Source organism: Homalodisca vitripennis, chromosome X (assembly GCF_021130785.1).
Source record: "Homalodisca vitripennis isolate AUS2020 chromosome X, UT_GWSS_2.1, whole genome shotgun sequence".
Classification (NCBI taxonomy): domain Eukaryota; kingdom Metazoa; phylum Arthropoda; class Insecta; order Hemiptera; family Cicadellidae; genus Homalodisca; species Homalodisca vitripennis.
In genome coordinates this window covers 27098656-27115869 of record NC_060215.1, presented here as the reverse complement: position 1 = coordinate 27115869, position 17214 = coordinate 27098656, and the positions used below count along the sequence as shown (strand labels likewise).

The window sequence follows — 17214 nt, the reverse complement described above, 5'->3', positions numbered from 1 at the left end:
GCGAGCCGAAGGCGAGTATTTGTGTATAAACTTACAGTTGGTATTTAAAACCTTGGAGAAATTTTATTAAATGAATGTAAGATATTTCATTTTATAAAATAATAAAAATTAATACAGTAGTACTTAAAATTGATATCTTGACAGTTTCAAAAAGTCCAAAATGAATATTACAGAACTACATTCTATGTGTAGATTGGAAATAAAAATAAAAGCGATTTCAAATCAACATTTAATTATAGAAACATAAACATTGTTATATACACTAATACACAATATTATTGTAGTCTTTGGTAACACAATCACTTACTACTAATACACACAATCTCTATACATACACACTAACACACACATACACACACAATAATGCCAAAAAAAGAAGTAAAAAAATCAGATTTTCACAATTCACTGGAAAGTCTGTAATTAGAGTCAGATATTACGTTTACGCCTCACAGTTGTCATTGTGTCTGGAGCTCCTGGTTTGTTCTTACTTCTGCACTCTCAGGCCGCGCTGGAAAAACCACCATACAGAGTATAAGAACAGCAGCATAAAACAAATACTGCTAAAAACAGTTTTTTGAGGTACTGTTGTGTAAAATAAATTTTGCATTAAGAGTTGATTTTGTAATTTTGATCATTTTACTAATTAACAAAACATATATAATATACTAATTAAAAAAAATTGGGAATCGTTCATGATTAAAATTTGTGTAATACTCTGTAAGGAACAGAACATGCTGCAGAATCTGTTTATTATGTAATGGTTCAGATATCTCAAATTTTAAAAAGGTAAACAAATTGAGAGAGTAATAATAACATAAAACTGGGTTACTTTCCAACCACCAAGTAGAGCTACTGAAATATAAGTAAGTGAGACATCTGATAAACAATGTTTCATAATTCACAACCCAATAGCAGAATTTGGGATAAAATTATAAAGGCTTATTTTCGATTTTAGCAAAACTGATACCAATATGTTTTATAAAAATACCCCAAGAAAGACGGCTAATTTTTGAAATAGAAAGCTTAAGAATATTTCTTGGTCAATTAAACTTACTTTTACGAATATAGCATTCAGAATTTGGAGGGAATACTCAAGTTAATCTAGGAAGAAGGAACAAATAATTATGCAATTGGAATAATGAAAAAGAATAAAAATGAATTTGTTTCGAACTGAAGGTAGTTATCCTACAGTGCCTAAGGACGCATGGCGCAGGGGTATGCGTCGTGAACGGAGCCCTTGGGGGTTGAGCACCCCCCCCCAAGCGTAGTCTTACCTGGTCATGCGGGGCTCTGGCTGGGCGGAATTTTTACTTCCTTGGTACTCGTGGGACCTTTATGGAGTCTGATAACACAACAAAACAAACCCCAACAGATCCTGATCTAGAACGTTGCAACAGGCAGTTGCATCCGCCAACCTGGCTTTGGATGTCTCTGCCTGTTCTTCATGTACAACTACCATCGACGACGACTCAGCAGTTGGTGGTGCAGTTGCGGAGGTTGAATCCATGGACACAGAACCTGAAGCATGTGAACTGGACTACAACCTCAAGCTCCCTTTCAAATTGTGGAATTGATGGGCGATGGAGCAACAGAAAGCTGATGGCACCTGGCTTCCGGATGGTGAATGGAGGAGGTAAACGGGCAAGATGGCAGCCAACAAAAGAAAGAAACTGAGGAATCAGAGAGAGTTAACGCTGGGGGGAATTGTAGGTGCTGACTCTACTCCGAGTGGGAAGAGAGGGCGCTCGGGCAGTTCTTTAGTGGAAAAGCCCCTGCCTAAGAGGTGCCCGACCGCACCTCCTGAGTATTCAGAGCGAACTGGCAATAAAACCAATCCCTAAACGGAAGAGGGAGTGGAAGACACATTTAGGGAAGTTCTGACGGGACACAAGCTTGCTTTGGTACCTGAGAACTTTCCTGAAAGGCGCTTCTCAGAGGAGGAGGCCTTGGAGCTGCGGGGGCGCATCTTTGACAAGGTATTTTCAGCGGAGGGTGTGTGTACCTGCAGTTTAAGAGGTGCTTCCCCTAAAGGGGGGCTCTCGTCATGCTGTGGGGCAATGACAAGACCAGAGATTGGCTACGGGGTCTGGCTCCAGGGCTGGGGGTCGGTGGCCCTGGTGGGATAGGTATGATCTGTGGGGACTATAGAGAACTCATAAGATCTATCAAGGTCTTCCTCAGGGTCGACGGTCCTATGGCCGAGAAGGACTCTGCGACCATTCTTGGGACCATTGGTAGGCAGAATGCTGGGATCTCCGTGTCTGAAGGTTGTTGGAGATGTCTACATGGGAAGTTCCAGAACTATGGTTATTTTGGTTGATGAGCAGTCTTCAGCTACTCTTAAAGGGAGGAAACTGGAGGGTGTTCATTGGTATAGAGCAAGTCCAGCTGAGGACGCGGGGTGGGGGCGGCTGATTATGGAGGTCAAGGTCCTTCAGGTCAATCTGCAGCACAATAAAGCTGCTTCAGCTGTTCTGTAGATGTTTCCTGTTGGAATATTTTCATGTGCCCCTGATACAGGAACCTTGGATTTGTAAGGGTAAAATATCAGGGCTTTCTATGACAGGGGTCAAAATTGTTAGTGTCCAGGTTAATAATGCCAGAGCTTGTATTGTTGTAAGCAACAAGGTGAATAGCATTCCTGCTTTGGAATTTTAGTGTGGATTCTACACCCTCCAGAGAGATGGCTGCCCTGAAACTCGAACAAGGCGTGGGACAGCACCAACACTAACAGCAGGGGTAAGTCACTTCTGGAATACATAATGTCCCGTTGTCTAGTGATTGCAAATGTGGGAAATGTACCCACGTTTCGCACGAAGACGCGTAGGGAGGTGATAGATATGACCATGATGACGGAGGGTATGGTTAATCGGATACGTGGCTGACATGTGTCTGACGAACCCTCCCTCTCTGATCGTGCTCACATCTGCTTTAAAATCGGAGAACTAGTATTTGAAAAAGATCAGTATAGGAATCAAAGAAGCACAAACTGGGTATCATACAAGGAAAACCTGAGAGCATATCTAGAATCTGACTGTACTAATGGGAAACGGATTCATAACATGGTGCAGCTGGACAAATCTGCCGACAGTTTGACCTCTGCGATTGTGGGCTCTTTTGATCTCAGCTGTCCCTGTTATCAACAGGAGTAGCTCCAAATTAGCCTGGTGGAGCTCTGAACTGGCCTCTTTGAGGAAGAGGTTCAGGGCTTTATTCAGGAGAGCTAAAACTTGGGGGACTTGGGAGACCTACCACGAGGCTCTTGCACTGTAGAACCGCAAGGTCCGTACGGCTAAGAGATCAGCCTGGAAGAAACTCTGCACCGATATCGATAGTGTGCAGGGCTGTGCAAGGCTTCAGAAACTATTAGCAAACAAATACCAATCTCGCCGCTTGGTGGTCTCAGGGACAATCAAGGTATATACATTACTGAACCGGAGAGTTCTAAAAGTTATGAAGGGAACACACTTTCCGGACTGTATTGTTCATGACAGTGATCAACCATTCGGCAGTGAAGGGAGACCTACGGGATGTGCTACTCATTTGCATTGGAGTCTGGCGTACCATGTCATAGCCTTCAGAAGGATCGAGTGGGCGATTAATTCTTTTAGTCCCTATAAAGCTTCTAGGGGAGACGGGATGAGACCGGTTTGCTTGCAGCGAGGACTGGATATTCTCCTTCCCCAGCTGTGCAGACTGTTTAGAGCCTCTGTGGCCCTTAGGTACATTCCACTGTCCTGGTGAGTGTCCAAAGTGGTGTTTATACCGAAGTAGGGGAAGACTAGCTTGGATTGACCCAAGTCTTTCAGGCCGATATGCGTGTCCTTTCTTCTCAAAACCATGGAGAAGGTTTGTTTGGGAGGGATCTCTTTTGGAGCGACCTCTACATCCAAATCAGCATGCCTACACTCCAGGAAGGTCGTGTCTTTTTGGACATCGAAGGAGCCTTTGACAATACGGCCACTTAGGCAATTATCAATGTGGTCTCCAGATTGATGGTCAAATATGTGACTGGATAAGGACCTTGCTTATGGGAGCAAGTGTCAGTGCAAGGACTATGAGGGCCTGTCCATAGGGCGGCGTCCTTTCTCCTCTCCTGTGGAACCCAGTTGTGAACGACCTACTAATATCTTTGAACAGTAGTGGTGTCTTTGCACAGGTCAACTGAGGAAGCATCTTTACAAAGTCGGCATCCTTCAAGAGGATCCGCTCTGTAGAATGTGTGATGAGCAAGATGAAACTGCCGAACACTTGCTCTTTGATTGCCCTTCAATAGCAAGGGAGCGGTATGCCATCTTTGGTAGTTTGGACAAGAGTGGTGAATTTCCCCAGGAGGACCTGATAGGTTGTTTTCGGCGGTTTGTGGAACTGCTGAAATCATAGACTGGTAGGCCTCATGGTGTGCGTCCGGGGTGCGTAAAAGGCCCTTGAGGCTTAAGTGGATGGCAATAGGCCGCCCCATAGAAGAAGGTAGTTATCATTTCCTAAATACTCAAGTTCAAAACTTTAATTGGATGATTAAACTGATCACTATTTTTTATCTTTAAATGTTTAGAAGAAATAGACTATGAAAAATTGCACAGCACTTCAAGCACTGTTAAGATAAGTGAAGAATAAATTTTAAAACATTTTTAACCTCCAAGTTGAAAGTAAAATTTGTATTTCTTTATTGTTGGGTAAATTTCTCAGGGTTTCGTCCTTTAAAATACGTATGATCTTACAATTGTCGTACAATTACGTAAATATTCTCCAATTGTCCTTTTCTATCTGCAAATGTAACAAATAGTATTATGTACTTATTGGAAAAAATAAATGATACAGTATAAAATTACAGTATTTGGAACTTAAATTTAGTATTATACTGAACATTTACATTAAACTCAATTGCAAAAACACTCTTATTATCTTCCTCCACAATCATCATGTGAAAAAATATCACTTTGAAAACATTGTGAAAAGATGTGTTTTCAAATACATTTAAAGTCAAAATGATAATTTTTTCTTACAGACTTGCAAAAGTCTCAACAAAGTAAGTACCCTGACTTGACAACACACTTGATATTCTCTCAAGAAGACTCACTTGGACAAGACCCCGAAGAGAAGGTGATGTCATCAACGGCAAAGCCACCATTAGTAGCCTGACCTCCCAACACTATGCGGAAGTCTGTACTAGCATCCACTGTGACCTGTGCTGGCATCCACATGGGCCTTGTCGTGTCCATGTTCTTGGCCTCCAAGCTCCATATCTGCGGAAAGTATTAAGGCAGGTATTGTAACACAACATTTAATATATTCTACTTTTTTCTTTAACTTCACTAAAAAGACTAATTATAATACTTTGACAAAAATTATTCTATAAGAGAATTCAAATTTTAGGACATTGTACATATAACATTCTATTTTAATTTCGAAACCCTGAGAAATTTGGAGAAGGGGGAGTACACTGGAGTCTTGCTAATCCAAACACGCTTAATCCGAACATCCGGTTAATCCGAACACGTCCAGGAGGAAATTATTATATTTCACAGGCCAACAAAAACATTTTTTTGACTTTAATAGCTGATTTTTATAGCTTTTTATATACTGAATCCAAATCTGGTCTTAGTTTTTTAGTATCAACCCATAGTTTTTGAGCAATCACTCTTTGTTATATAGTTTACAAATCTCTATATGGTACATGGTAAAATTAATTAAACTCTATGTTAAATCACCATCATGGTTTTTATTTACAGTAGGTCACTTGAAATAATGATAAAGTGTAGTAATGTATGTTTCAGTAGTCAGATGGAATTAGTTTACGTATACTTCCTTTCTCTTTATTCTTTGATGCTTTTTGTGTAGCTTTTTCTGGGATGAGTCGCATATTGAGCTTCTCTGTGAAGTGACCAACAGTAGTCCCCCCATCATGTTGATGTTCCAGCGGCCCTGGTAGCGTTTTTTCATCAATTAACATCTTGGTTGAAAACGCTCACCCTGCTCCTCATTAACATCTCCCCAAATTTTACGGGAAGTAATCAAGATGACTATTCAAAAAGTGAACTTTTCAGGCTCATCAAACATCCTAGTTTTTAAAAATTCTTTAATATGGTAACTACAATAGTACCATATTCGGTATCTTTTGCATTTCCTAAGAATTTTGTAACAACTTGCTTGAATGATACCCATGCTTCTTTCTCATTCATTGTCATTGTGGTTTCAAAGGTAAAATCGAACATCACTTTTCGAATGTTGGGTCCTACAAAGACGCCCTTCTTTCAAGTTTAGCTTCTGAAAGGTTTGGACACTTTTGGCAGAGATACTTGAAACAAGGTCCATCTTTGGTAATGCTTTTTACAAACTTTCATGAGGCCTAACTTTATATGTAACAAGTGGTAAGAGAATGTTTTTAGGATCTACAAGATTTTTGCGGACAATGTTTTTTCTCGTCAGGTTTTTAAAGACTTCCTCACAGGCCAGTTCTTTTTGCACCAATGTTGATCTCTAGCTCTACTGTCCCATTCACACAAGACACATGGGAATTTAGTAAAACCACCTTGCTGACCAAGATGCATGCATGTTACTTTTTAAATCGCCACATATAATCCAACCATGAGCAGAATAGCCAATTGTATTCAAAACTATATCTAGGTTTTCATAGCTCTCTTTCATATGTACAGAATGGACAACAGGTATAGATGCATAAGTCTTACCATTGTGGTAGCAAAATAGCTTTTAAACTAGTTTTGAACGAATCAATAAACAGCCTCCAGTCTTCTTTTTTGTATTCAACACCAAACTCGTTCATCAGACCTGGAATGTCTGAGCAGTTACACTAAATCACCTTCTTCTTCAAAAAATGTTAAAAACTGCTTCTCTCTCTTCCTATACACATATATGCTGGTTCCAACTGCCAACAAGTTCTTTTATTTTAGTCTAGAACCAGTCTTTTTAGACTGATAAATTCTTTAAAAATAACAAAATTTAATTAATTTATGTGCAAATGTAAAACAAATGGTAGGTAATAGAGCTTTAATAAAGTGCCATATTTGGGTTTAGCACGCTAAAAACAAGAATAAGATGTTTTAAAGAAAAAAAGCATTTTGATCGTTGGCCTGTGTTATTTATAACTATAATACGGTACTCAGTTATAGCAACTAAATGCCTAAAATTGAATGTGGGTGCATAATTTCGTAATAAAACCTCATTTACGCGTACAGTATTTTAATGGACAAATTGCGTAGTATATAAATAATGACGTTTGAACACAGTACCAAACTGAAACATATAGGTTTAAGTATAAGTTAAATTAAGAAGTGAAATTAAACAAAATCGGGATATACAGTACTGATATTATTGTTGAGTCCAATATTAATTGAACAGATGTGAATTCGGTAATTCTGTTTTGTTGCAGTGAAGAGTTTGGATGAAGAATAGCTTTGCCATTATGTCATAAACATGACATCGGCTGGTGTAGCAGTAACCTGTTTGCTCTAGGTATTGTAGTGCAAGCATTGCCGCACCTGCCCGTGGCACCATCTATACAATCTAACCATCTGCCATTTATCACACAGGTTCTCTCGTGAGTACTCACTACAACAATCAGCACTCACACTTTTATTTACACAAATAATTACAACAGTGGAATCGATGTTTGTACAGTACTGAGACAAACAGACGACACACTGCCAACCACTGCAGACTACAGTGTTCTATGAGTCAGTGTGTGTATATTTGGTGCACCGGGGGAGGAATTTGGTCCGTAGCGCGTGAACATGCCAATGTCCACTACAAAAGTGATCTACGGTGTATTGTAACTTACTAACTGTGCTTAGTGTTTGCAGTACAACACATTTGTAGCATGAAATACAGTACAACAGTCAGAAAACCTGTTTTAATAAACAATGTTGATAATTTTGGAAAAAATAAACCTATTCTCATGCATAAAACCATGTTTTTCTGTCACTCCGACTAATCCGAACAATCGCGTGATTCGAACCGGGTTCGGTCCCAATTAGTTCGGATTAGTGGGACTCCACTGTATATAAATTGAAACGTTAATTTACACATAAACAGTTGTTTATAAAATACAGAATAATCTGTACGGCTTTGTCCAACATACATTATGAACAAATGCACTGTCTCTTCTGTCAATGGCTGTCAAACAATGAGGTAAAAGGAATTTTTCCATTGAACCGTCTTTGTAGTGTAGTTACATGTTGAAACTGTCGAACGTAGTTTGTTCATGAGGAGGATAAAGAAAGTTTTTAAGAGAGCTCAGGAATTGATCTTATTGTCATTATACTTTTGTATTGGATACCGATCATGGTAATAACTGCACTAGCCACTTTCAGATTCCTAATGCATTAGCTGAAACGTTGGTTTTAAACAGTGTTCACAAAAGATCTGATAGTGGCCTAAATTTATTTTTTAATTTTAATCAGAAACTGTCCATTTAACTCTAATACTCTTTCAATGAGCCTCTTTGCTTATGAAAAGTCACTTTCCTTATCCATCAGTAGACAATATATGAAGGAACTGTTTAGTAGAAGCAATTATTATGCTACAAACGCCTGAACGTTGTCTTTATAAAGTTAGTTCAGTAAAAACTCATCTTGTAAGCTTCCATGTAAATCACAGAAATCCTGACTAGGGCTCCGATTTCTGTGTGGTACAGGGAGGTGTTGATCTGGACACATTTAAGATATAAGAAATCTTTGAAAGTGGAAATTGATCAAAAACTGGTCCACAACGTAAAATCCGTCCATCGTAAAATCAGTCTCTTTGTTCTACATGATCTAGCGGCCATAGTAGGTCATGAAATCGTACTGGCTGCCTATTATTACAGCCTGTTGTATTTACAACCTGTGTATATAGTGCCCATGAGTGATCTGGAAACTGGTTGATACTTATATTGTTCAGATTGCAAAAAAGGAAGTTCAGGTCTTTTCTTTTAATATTCTAACATTTTCTTGCATATGATTTTCTTGCTGGTCGCCATTGACATTGGATATTATATAGCATCTATGCAGTAGTGTGTCCATAATTTTTATTCATAAGGACTATTTTCCTGTTTATACTTTCATAATTATTGTGATATGTTACATTATCCTGTAGTCTTGCTATATTTTAGACAGTATACAATAAATGAACAAGATAGACGAGATACACTTATAAACTAAGGAATCTATTATACTGTATGAAATAATTACTTAATTTCATGTCTCTGGAATGTTTGAAATAAATCCACCTACTATTTAGTTTGAGATACACAAAATACTTCTAGATCCAAAGTGACCTAAGGTGTTGTTTTGCACAGATACAAGCATTTGCACAATAAAATCATACATAAAACAAAGAATAATGTAAAAAAAATCACATTAAAAAAGAAATCACCACAGATTGTAGCAATATTTCACCTTGTCCAGCAGAGCCTCTCCGGAAGAGTTATCTTGCCGAATAATCTGCATTACAGCTGAATCTCCTGCACCAAACGCTGCATACCAGAAGGAGAAACACAGCTGTGTATCATCTCCAGAAGTTATTAGGGGAGACACCAGTTGTACCATGTTGCTCCCCAAGATTTGATTGAAAAGGTCATAGTAAATATAACCATCTAGAAAATATAATATGATTAGTATTTTTATTTTAAGTTGCATTTTACATGTTTTCAAGAAAGTAATTTTCATTACTAAATATCTAATTTTCATAACTTTATTGATTTAGACATTCTATACATAATATTCCAAATATATTTTCTGTTAACTTTCAAATTTGACTGTCATAACATCCAGTTCTTGTTACCATTTGAGAATGTTTAAGATAAGCTGCAAAGAATCGACCTTGTTACGAGTGGAGACCAAATTTCCTCTATGTAAATTTCAGATATCAAATAGTTTGTTGATTGAATGTTTAAAATTTAAAAATAAACGTCAAATTAAAAATATTGTTATGAAGTGGTTAACATTTCCTAGTTTTATTATGCACTCTTACACATTTCAAATTCCAATTCTAACATTATTATTGATTTTGAAAACTAATAGTATACTGAATAAGTGATTGTAAAAATGTTCTTTTATTACAACAGGTTCTATTCAGCACTGTAAAATTGTCTTCCAATCCGCCTATGAAAAAGTAATGTATTTTTATAACAACATAGATAGAGTGCAAAGACCACAATCAATAAAACTTTTGAATACTTTATGTAAGGTTGTATTATTCATCAATGGCATAAGTTAACATAATATTTGATACAGAGTAGACATAGTGAAGTAGATTCGTTTTTAATTCTTGTTAACTGCCCTTTGTTGTTGCGTCATATGTCACAGATCAGTGTGGATGCTGTGCTAATGTTTATGGTTCCTTATTGTTGTATCATAATAAAAAATTCAGAAGTTAATTGTCATTTATGAAGATTAGGTGTGATTATGACAAAATTATTCAATTTTGAATAATATTTATCACCACATTGTTTGTATCACATGACAATGTTCATAATAGTAGATTTACTCCATTGTTTTAGTTGAGTTTCGTAGAACTGATTTCACTCGCTGAGAAATTAAATTATTTACAATGTGTTCAAGTCAGCATTCAAAATCATCAAATTATTAATTGGATTCACTACTTTAGACATCTTGTGACATTCCCTATAAACACACTCAGCACGTGCACATCATACTTAGATTCGCAGTCTCATTTGAAATTAAATACAATTTTGGTATTTAACTTGTTATTTCATCACACAGCCTGATACATTAAAATACAGTCAATTATTATTGTTCAAGATTTCATCAATTAAATTTAGATATCACATGCAGAGTAACAGAAAGAATTTTAAACGTGCTTCCCGTACGGTCTCGGTATTCAGAAGAAGAGAAAGAAAACCGATATGTTCAATTTGAATGACAAACATCCTTCTTTGCATTTATTTTCAATTCCCGCTTATCATTTTCGGTGTGAACCGTTTGAATTTAAATTTAAACAATATTTATCTGTTACAATACGCGTAATAATTTAAGATTGTATTACATTTTATGCACGGAGGAGGATCACACAGTTTAATCTTGGAGTTTGTTATTGTTCTGTGAATTTTGAGTTCTGTGAAGTGTCACTAATGTACCTGGAGCCCCGAAGGTTTTGTCTGGGAGGTTGGCAGGTCTGCGTGTTATAGTAGCCAGGCGCCAGGAGGATGTTGTCTTATCAGTGCCATTATTCCAGCCACACATATCCCTCTCAAACCGACACTCCCCCGGTCTCACCACGGCTCCACTTGGTATAGCTGCAAAACACCATAATGCTTTCAGTAGAGAGAATCTTCAATTTGAAATCGTCAAGATTTCAAATAGCGTTATAACAATCAATACATAATATAGTCATGAATACAAAATTTAAATTCAATTAGTCATTCCAGTTGAAGAATTCATTGATGGCATAGAATGGTTCAGCACCTTCGGATCGCTACTCTTGATGTCTTCTGGCAGTCGATTTGAAAAACTTGGTACCACCATAAGAAGGTTTCTTCTCAAACAGCTTCTTCGTGTGAGTTGGGAGGCTGAAGTTCTCTGCATATCTTGTGTTGTAGGCATGTTGATCACCATTTCGCTGAAGGTTTTTGGAGGTGGCTAAGACTGTGGCTTCTAGTACATATAAATTTATAACTGTCATTAGTCTCCATTCCTTGAAAACCTCTCTGCAACTTTCCTCCCATTTAAGTTGGTCATTATTGTTACTGCTTTCTTCTGTAGTATCAGCACACGTTCTAAATTCTTATTTTGCTGAGACACCCCAAACACTAATTCCATATCTAATATGGCTTTCAAAAAGGGCATAATATGTTGTTCTAGAGTTTCTACAGTACTGATTGCTTTTGTTCCTCCAATCGCAAACAAAGCACTGCTTAACTTGTTGCAAAGTGTATTAATGTGACTTTGCCTAGAAAGATCTTCATCAATAACAACTTCCAGATAGAAGATGATGAAGTGGTTCTCACAAACATCAGGATTACAAAACAACTGACTTTAACCATGAAAACATGAACTAGTTAGGTTTAGGAATTCTTTTAAAGATTTTTATTGTTGAGATAAGATCTACTCTACTCAGAGACACACCATTATATAGCTTTAAAATTGTAATTTCTTTACACAAGCAGTCTCATTACTGACTATTTCATCAGTCCAGATCAGTGAATATTTATGTTTTCTATAAAATATTTTAAAACAAAAACCTTTCCATACAATTATTATATAGTACACAAATAGTTACATTGATGAAAATAAAATCAAGAGTGTTTTATAATATCTATATAATATACATAATGTTTTAAGTGCATACATGGACAGTTGATATTCATTATACATTTTTTTATAATAAACATTAGAAATAAAAATGTACAATGCCCTCACTAAAATTATTATAAACTACCCAAATTAATATATCTCTTTAAAAATACATTATCAGTTTTGAAAAGAATTGTAACACAATAAACACTTAATGTACTAGTTAGTGTACTCATTACAAGAAAAAAAAGAAATGATAATATATACATTTCAACCACTCTTAGATGCAAAGGAAAAGATTTCCTCAATCCAATCATGAGCAATAAGTAAAATCATATACTATCCTGAAACATCATAACAGATAATTACGCACTAGATTTATGTGTAGTAGAATACCAGAGTAAGAAGAATCTGTACAGATGAACACTTACTTGAACATGCTCCACTGAAAAATGTAATATCATCAAAGGCTATGAAACCATTGGCTCTGCTTGAACCCCAGATCCCTTCGATGATTACCTGAAACAAATTGAAATAGTGAGTACCTTTCTGATGTAAATCGAAAAATTCAAACAATCAATTTTAAGCTAGTTTGACATTACTAATACTTAAAATTGCAATTTATTTTTTCGTTCAGAACAAGAAGCTGCGGATACATCTACTGTATTTAAACCTTACGGTCTCCGGTGCGGTTTTCAGAGCGGCAGGATATTCAGGATGAGTAACGATGGAGGATTGGGGTTGTCTTCTAAGGAGATTCCAAGATACAACCTCCATGAGGGGGTACTTAGGGCATTATCTCGGTCATGCCACATAGGAAGAAGGGGTGGCTTTCTTTGTTTCAACCTCCAACAGTAAAAGGAGGAGGTTGAAACCCAATCCTCCATGAGTAACGATGGAGGATTGGGGTTGTCTTCTAAGGAGATTCCAAGATACAACTTCCATGAGGGGGGTACTTAGGGCATTATCTCAATCATGCCACATAGGAAGAAGGGGTGGCTTTTCTTTTCTTTCAACCTCCAACAGTAAAGGAAGCAGAGAGGTTCTTCCTCAAGTTTAGGTTTATTAAAACCTTTAACACTCGGGGATTGCCACCCACTCATATAATCTTCTTCAGTAATAAAGTGAACACAGGTCCGTTTTACACCCTGCCAGCGCCCTAGGCACAATGACCTGTAAGTGGATGCCGATAAAAAAGAATACAGCCATTGTACGAATGTAAAAGATATTGTGTGTTATCTGGACACAACAGCAAAAACACCCAGCAAGATTTAGTGAGTGAGCTGCACATGGTACATAGTCAGCAAGATCATTTTTTGCTGTTAATCCTTGCCTGAAGACCTGAGTATATGCCCGACCATGTTGCCCGTAACTTTGTCCACGACAGTTATCGACATCCAGCTCAAGTAAACTGAGGGTTGCTTCTTCCAGATTCCAGATTTGTGGCATACACTTGGTAAGAGTTGTATCAGGCGTTCGTTGGCGCAAGCATTGGACAATGAAACATACCGAAGTACAACAGCCAACTGGTCTGTGTGTGTGACTCGTCAGGTGTGGAGTCTATGATTAAAGAGAGATAGCGAGCTTGCTTTGATTTCCTGCAAGATTTGTTTTATTACTTCTTTGCTCATAATCTCAATAAATTCACTGCAAATGTCAGAACGAAAGGTTATGATACACTACCTTTGCCTTTGTTACCATGTGTTGGGTGAGAAATGGATTAAATTCAATTATCAGCTCAAGACAGCCTAGAAAAAGGTCCATTTGATGATGATGCATGCAGATACAACCACGGCAGTTTGTTTTTTCCATTTTTTTGCGCCCCCCAAAAAAACGTCAATTGCCTAGCGCCCTAGGCACGTTCCTACCGTGCCTATTCGTTTAAAACGGGCCTGACTGGACATATCAATCAAATAACTTTCTTTACCCCAGTATCTTGACATTTGCGGTTAGTGATCTACTGCTTTTGGTAATCCGTTGGTCTGTTCAGGTGTAAGTGACATCGGTTTCCATTATGTCAGTGTAGGGTCCACTGGAAAGTGTGCGATTATCACCTTGTATATTTTACAATTCACACTATGTCATATGATTGTTAACACAATTAAAATTATATATATTTTAACTCTTCTATGGGAGAGCATTCTAACTCAATGAAGATCAAATAGGTACCTTAAAATTTAAATTGTGGTAGCAATGTTTGGATATGATTTCAACTGTAAAACCTTTAAAGATAGCCATATGGATATAGCTTATGGATAAGTATAAGCCTAACAATTAAAACATGTAAGTTATTATTTTATAAACAGCCTTCATATCTAGGAAATAAACAGGAAATTTTGATGAACTCCAGAGAAGGACTCCTAGTCATTCTACAGGGTGGCCCACATGTCAGTTTCCCTATAAATCGGGATATTTTGTTTCGATAGGTCGGTAACAATGTTAAGTTGGCAACAAAAACGGAGTAAGTTCATTGTTGTCCGTTCCAGTGGTTAGTGTAAAGTGACGCACTTTGCATCTGTTATTTGTTTATGTGTGTTTTTTTAAAATGTTTACAACCCCAACAATCGAGTTTACGTCCTTCAATTGTGGTGGAAAGCGTAATAAAAATACTGCTAATAATTGAAGAATTTATAGTGGTAAATATCCAAGAGTCGCGATACCCACTCGACAGTATATGCGGAAGTTAAATAAGAAATTTGAAAACACAGGAAGCGTTTTAAATCCCCCGAAGTGTGGTCGTCCACGATCAATTTGCACCTGCAGATCAACCTGCTGTTCAAGCCTTTGTAGCCAGTCCCAGTAAATTGATTCATATGGCATCTGCTGAACTATAAATATCAAGAAGAAGCGTGCAAAGAATGTTAAAACAATTACAATTTAAACCTTACCGTAAATCTTTACTCCAAGCGCTTCACGAGGCGATTGGAATTCTGTGAGACAATAATTATCCGCTCAGAGGCTGATCCAAATTTCTTGCAATCAATTTTGTGGTGTGATGAAGCATGTTTCAAACTAAATAGACGTTTTATTTGGCATAACTGCGTGTACTGGTCGGATGTAAATCCTCATAACGTAATACAAGCAGAACTCAATGTGCCTGGTGTTATGGTATGGGGAGGTATTTCGAGTACTGCACTGATTGGTCCTTATTTTACTTCAAGGAAATGTTAACTAAGAAAGTTACTTACGGTTGCTGCAAGAAGTATTAGTTCACGAGCTCAGAAACAATCCCGTTCTTAATATTAATTTGGCAACAAAATGGTGCTCCAGCACATTTCGGTATCCAAGTTCGAGATTTTTTTAAATAACACATTTAATGAATGGATTGGTCACTGTGGTACAATCGATTGGCCTGCGCACTCGCCAGATCTGAACCCATGTGATTTTTCACTGTGGAGTATTACAAAGGAGACTGTGTATGCTTCAAAACCACAAAATCCTCATGAACCTAATTAGAAATGCATTTAAACTTGTTAATAACGATAAACCTTTATTGCTAAAAATTTGTGATTCTATTCTCAGTCATTGTATGAAGTGTATACAAAATCAAGATGACATTTCGAACAACTGCAATAACCTTGTAATATGTAAGTAAATTCCATAATAACAATAACAAATAAAAATAAATTCATTTCATTTAATTTTTTTTGTGATTTTGTATGCGTGTAATTTATAGTATTTAATATATTTTCTTGCCTAAAAGTGTTTTATTCAATTAACCTATAACGCCTTTAAATTTCGTTTTTGGGGAAACTGACATACGTGCGACCCTGTATGATCTAGGTCCAAATAATCTCCTGGGAAACCATTGCATCTCTATTAACCGCTCTAAATATCTTAATCCTGATTACGCCTATTCACCAGCTACAAACCATTTCTGAAGGGTCCTGGAGAAGAGCCTGGGCATATTGCCATTCAGGCCCTTGGTGGTTGTAGAGCCGCCACACAGGTCTCATGTTGGTGGAGTCGGCAGGCTTAGCATACACAGACAGTGCACCCAAGCTGGGGCCAGAGTTGTCGATAAAGGGCTCATTCATCAAATACCTACAAAACACATCCAAACTTAGCATTATTCTTTTATCAATACAAACGTTTCATTACAGTAGAAGTTGCCAGTTGCAGTAATAGGATCTCATGACCTGTGTTTTGTACCTTGCTATGCAGGCTTCCATTCTGAAAGCACCTATTCAGTCCCAAGGGTACAACAGCCCAGTCGAAAGTGATATGCAAACTGTCACTGTGCCCAGCAATGTCCATCTTGAGGATTTTGATGGAAATTGGGAATTCCAAATAAGGCTATACTATTGAGTGCCATACCATTGTGGGTATTTTCAGTTTGAACACTTTTTTACTGGGTTTCCAGACACTACTAAATACTCTATTTAAAAATGTTCCTAGATCAAAAGTATTGCCAGGGAATACTTAAGAAAATCTTTCAAAATGAGTCTCTAATAGTGTAATACTAGTGTTCAGTAAAGCAGTTAACATTGCACTTTTGAACTAAGGCTATTTTCAAAACAAAAACACGAGAGAAAATATACTTATATTACATACTGGGTGTCCAAAAAATCTCAACCTTTGCATAATGCCTGCTTTAACAGACATCATTTCTGTGTAAGGAGTAGAATATTTGCTAACGGTAACCCACTGTGTACATTTCAGCAGGTACTTGATAAAAGAAAGAGCATGGTGAAATTTAGAGATCTTTAAATCGACTCTATCCAACATAGCATCCAATAGAAGTTAGAGTTTTACGTTTATTCAAATGTCACCCGTTTGGATGAAGTGATCAGAAATGAGTTTTCTATGTGTTGTCGGTTTTGTTTCTTGAAAACCGAAAACTTGAGGTATTATAACTCAATGGGTCACCCCATTTAAAAATTTTGAGTTGCCCTCCCCATTCCCCCACTTCGGTAAATAGATGAGTAATTTTGAAACCCATCAAAAATGATGTTATCACAGA

The 17214-nt window shown here is 37.2% G+C and overlaps 1 protein-coding gene across 1 annotated transcript in view; it reads right to left on the bottom strand.

Annotated features, from left to right (window-relative positions):
• Positions 1-215: 215 nt before the first annotated feature.
• LOC124368826 (MAM and LDL-receptor class A domain-containing protein 1-like) overlaps positions 216-17214 on the bottom strand; it is a 61255-nt gene continuing 44256 nt past the window's right edge. Inside the window, exons 13-18 of the mRNA XM_046826232.1 lie at positions 16124-16295; positions 12683-12770; positions 11096-11254; positions 9396-9592; positions 5081-5246; positions 216-508 (exon numbers count right to left, since the gene is read on the bottom strand). Of these exons, the coding sequence (XP_046682188.1) occupies positions 456-508; positions 5081-5246; positions 9396-9592; positions 11096-11254; positions 12683-12770; positions 16124-16295 (835 nt within the window). The 3' untranslated portion in view covers positions 216-455. The remainder of the gene's footprint in view (positions 509-5080; positions 5247-9395; positions 9593-11095; positions 11255-12682; positions 12771-16123; positions 16296-17214) is intronic.